General features: G+C 52.2%; 1 protein-coding gene across 1 annotated transcript; it reads left to right on the forward strand.

Moving 5' to 3' along the window:
• Positions 1-1,553: 1,553 nt before the first annotated feature.
• LOC120673825 (GDSL esterase/lipase At5g55050-like) lies at positions 1,554-3,706 on the forward strand. Its single transcript, XM_039954848.1, has 3 exons — positions 1,554-1,958; positions 2,050-2,183; positions 2,816-3,706. The coding sequence occupies exons 1-3, from the start codon at positions 1,688-1,690 to the stop codon at positions 3,557-3,559; spliced, it is 1,149 nt and encodes a 382-aa protein (XP_039810782.1). The 5' UTR covers positions 1,554-1,687; the 3' UTR covers positions 3,560-3,706.
• The last annotated feature ends 1,052 nt before the right edge of the window (positions 3,707-4,758 follow it).

Raw genomic sequence — 4,758 nt, forward strand, 5'->3', positions numbered from 1 at the left:
CCGTGCGTCCGGACCGGCGCCCAGCAGCACGGAAGGAGCGGGCCGGGCGACGCCTCCGGCCGCCGCGCGTCCAGGCTGGGGGCCGTCGACGGCCGTGCGTCCGGACCGGCGCCCAGCAGCACGGGAGGAGCGGGCCGGGCGACGCCTCCGGCCGCCGCGCGTCCAGGCCGGGGGCCGCCGACGCGGGTGGGCCGCCGCCGCCGTCGACGGCCGCGCGTCCAGACCGGCGCCCAGCAGCACGGGAGGAGCGGGCCGGGCGACGCCTCCGGCTGCCGTGCGTCCAGGCCGGTGTAGGCGGAGCCGGTGCGCCGCCGCGTGGGTGGGAGCTCGGCCAGGCCCCAGCGCGGGGCCGGCGAAGGGCGAGACCGGCGTGCGCCGGCTTGACGGCAAGTGCAAGCGCATGATTGGAGGTGGAGATCCATAGTATTTTTATTTTTCTGTTGATGAACTTGTTCTAGCTGTTGTTGTTCGAAAAAAGGAAGGTTGAATATATTTTTAATTTGAGGATTGTTGCTGGTTTCATTGTTGTAATTGAACGGGAGATTTGATGATGTTGTTATTGATTAGAGAATTTGAGAAATGAGACATATGCTGTGTAGAACTAGAACAAGCAGAGGTAGAAGAAGAGGGCGCTGGGGCCAGCGACGGCCGCCGGCCGGCAAAGCCGCCGAGCGGTCAGGGTTCATTTTTTTTATTCGTGAAAATTCTATTTGTCCCGGTCGGTAGCATGACCCGGGACTAAAACTACTCTTTTGTCCCGGTTGCCACACCCGGGACTAAAGACTCCTATCTTTTGTCCCGGATTGGTGATCCCGGTTGAGAAACCGGGATAAAAGAGGTTTGCTAACCGGGACTATTGAGCTATTCTGTAGTAGTGTTCCTGCATATACACGGTCATCTCTCCTTGTGTTCACGCGCCCTAGTAGAAGCAAACAGAGAAAAAGAGGAAAAGGCGAGTTTTTCCTTGCCGATGACTTCAGCAGGGCAAATGGGAACGGTCAAAGTCGACCTAGTTGTGAAAGTCAAATGGGATTTGAAAATTTTAATAATGTAATTGAAATTAAGATTTTGAAATTCTTGGCATCTTGCAAACCTCGAGGTGCAACTTTTTTATCTCTATTTCTATGAGAACATATATAGTTGCAATACGTACAATGTCATGAGAGTACATTCTGGAATAAATATACACATATAACCTTACTTTATGATGCCAAACTAAATATACTTTAAATAATGTAAATGGTAGCCATGTTTTGAAACTTTTAAAATCGACAAGATGGGCATGCCAACAAAGCAACAACACTTCATAACATCCCGAATCCACCAATCATCAATCATTACCACCTATCAGTTCGTTATGCATGCGTCCATTTAATAGTATAAACGTTGAGTAATGCGTATCAGTCTCTGCAACTCAAAATCACGTGCACACGTCCATCCAGCCGACCGTATTATTGCGCATGCGTGCAGCCACGAGCATGTTCTCATTGCCTTTCCCTTGCGAGCAGTCAACTGGTAGGTGTATGGCCGGCCAAATCGATAAGTAGGATACGACCAGGGAATTCGATCGAGACCCTGCACACGGGCCTATAAGAACCCACGTATAGCTGCTCCCTTTTTCTCCACCAAAAACGCTCCACTACACCGATCCATCGTGTTGGCAGCGCAGCATAGAACCAGAGAGACCATGGTGGGCTACAGGTCGGCCATGGCGGGCACCGTGCTGTGCCTTGTGGTGTCGTCGTCCATGCTGGTAATGATGGTGGCTGCCGCTGCCGCCAGTGCGCGGCCGCCGGCGATGTTCGTGTTCGGGGACTCGACGCTGGACGTTGGCAACAACAACTACTTGCCGGGGCCGGGCGTGCCCCGGGCCAACAGGCCCTTCTACGGCATCGACTTCCCCGGTGCCGTTGCCACCGGACGCTTCAGCAACGGCTACAACATCGCCGACTACCTCGGTTAGTTACACTTGACATCATGATAAATCCATGTCAAAATGCATGTGTTTTGTTGTGGAATTATGAACTCCAAATAAATGTGTGTCTACAGCGAAGAGCATGGGGTTCCCGTGCAGTCCTCCGCCTTATCTATCGCTAGCACAAAACACCGGCCGTCTGGTCCGGGCGGCTATTGGTGGTGGTGTGAGCTATGCTTCAGGAGGAGCTGGGATCCTCGACTCCACAGTAAGCATTTAAATTTGGAAAAAGTCTAAATTACTTCCCTCGACTATAGCCAAAGTTTGGATAACCCCCTAAACTATTTTTTAGTTCATTTTACCCTCAAACTATCCCATTTGGTTCAAATTACCTCCTACTATAATTTGCCATTTTCATTTCTTCATGCATAGGTGGAGTTTTAAGTTGAAATTTTACAACATGATAGTATACACCATAACACATGTTAGAAAACTAAATCATAATTTTTATTATTGTTTTGATAGGTTAGGATATTTAATAATAAATTAGTCGTTGGAGTTCAAAATTATATGAAAACAAATGGGGAAAAATTATAAAACTTTTTCTAAATATGCATTGTGATGTCCACTACTACCCTGCAAAATTTGAAATTAAAATTCAACTTGTGTAAGGAGAAACAAAAAAAATTGTGTTATGGGGTAAAATAAACTAAATGACATAGTTTCGGGGGTAAATTGAACCAAGTCATAGTTAAGGGGGTTATCCAAGCTTTCGCTATAGTTGAGGGGAGTAAATTGGAGAAGTTAGATCAAATTTGAATTCGAGGAATCACTTTCACGTAGTACAATGCAAAATGAACAAATTCTAATGAACTAGTACATTTGTGCACATGCGTGCAGAACGCTGGCAACAACATCCCGTTGTCGAAGCAGTTGGAGTACTTCAAATCTACCAAGTCCCAGATGGTCGCCAAGCTGGGCTCCCGCGCGGCGAATCTCCTGCTCGCCAAGTCCGTTTTCCTCTTCAGCGTCGGCAGCAACGACCTGTTCGTCTTCGCGGTGGCGGAGCAGAAGCAGAACAAGTCGTCCGCCGACCAGCAGCGCGACGCGGGCGCCCTGTACGCCAGCCTCGTCTCCGGCTACTCCGCCGCCGTCCAGGAGCTGCACGCGCTTGGCGCCAGGAAGCTCGCCGTCATCAACGTGGGGCTGCTGGGCTGCGTCCCCACGGCGCGGCTGAACGACGCGGCGGGCGCGTGCTCCGACGCGCTGAACCAGCTCGCGTCCGGATTCGACGACGCCCTGGCCTCCATGCTCGCCGGCATCGCCTCCAGGCTGCGGCGGCCGGGCTTCGCCTACTCGCTGGCCGACTACTACGGCCTCTCGGCGGCGACCTTCGACGACCCGCGGGCAGTCGGGTACACGGACATCGCCGGCGCGTGCTGCGGCGGCGGGCGGCTCGGCGCGGAGGCGCCCTGCCTGCCCAACGCCACGGTGTGCGCGAACCGCGACCAGCACGCGTTCTGGGACGCGGTGCACCCGAGCCAGCGGGGCGCGATGCTGACCGCCCAGAACTTCTACGACAGCCGTCCGGGGCGGTACACCGCGCCCATCAATTTCAAGCAGCTGGCTCAGACAAGTTTATGATCTTCTACAGACTGAATATATAGTAGATTGGTGCCGTGTTTGTATGTACTATAGTACTCCTCATGATAATTTGTTACGTACCCTGAGAGACACTACTACAAAATTATTATTTGTAGAAGCGGGTACAAATACATTTATAAGGCCGCATACTATGATTGTCCCTAGTTCTCGTAGCTACAAATGCTGTTTGTAGAGGCGGGTGACGTATCCACCCTTAGAAACCGATTTAGAAGAAGTAACTGATTTAAGAAAAAGCTGACCGCCGTGCCTACGCCCCGCCGCCGGTAACGCGGCCGCGCACCTCTCGCGCTGCGCGGGAGATCCGCGCTCCGCCCGCGCCGCCGTGGCGACGACCCGCGTCCGCACATCTCCCGCGCGGCTCCAATGAACCATGGCCGCGAAATGCCTGTGCCACCGCAAACCACCGCAGCTGCGTCCTTCCCGCGCTACCCTAACGTGGGTTGCACGACACCCCCTGCTGAGCGCCTGTGCGGCACAGATCCTCGCCGCAACCGCGGCGTCTACCTCGCCGCCCGATCCGAATGCGCCGCTACTGGATCCGGTCGCACGGAGGGTCGGGAAAGATGGCCACCGGCCATATCTGGTACAGGGAGGAGTGTCGCCGCCGCCGCTGTCAATGCCGCCTGGTGGGCCTGCCTGGCTAGGGTTTGGGGCTGGGAGAGGGAGAAGCGAGAGAGAAGGTGAGGAGAGAGGATTTGTGGGAGAGAAAGAATGGGCCGCAGTACATCATTTTATACTAAAAGATAATTTCTAGGCATGGGTGACGCAGTCACCTGCCCTAGAAATGATGGTCACATTAGGAGTGGGTGATACCGTCACCCGCCCCTACAAATGTTGTTTTTAGAATGTTGTTTTTAGAGTCGGGTGATGCCGCCACCCACCCCTGAAAATGGTGGTCATTTCTAGGGGCGGGTGACTCCATCACTTGCCCCTAAAAAATCTATTTTCAAGAGTGGGTCGATTGCTAAAATAACCCCACTCTATTTATAGCAACGAGATACATTTTGATTCACCCTTGAATAAATCGGGGCGTTGTTACAAATTATTTTTTAGTACTGTGACTAATTTATTAATTTTTCCAACTTCAAATAAGTATACAAGTATATGTACTGTTGTAGGCTTATAGCTCGGGGGATTCATTGTTGAAGAAAATTCTTTACTTTTTGAAGTAGTCAATA

This window comes from Panicum virgatum, chromosome 2K (assembly GCF_016808335.1).
Source record: "Panicum virgatum strain AP13 chromosome 2K, P.virgatum_v5, whole genome shotgun sequence".
In the NCBI taxonomy this organism is placed as follows: Eukaryota; Viridiplantae; Streptophyta; class Magnoliopsida; order Poales; family Poaceae; genus Panicum; species Panicum virgatum.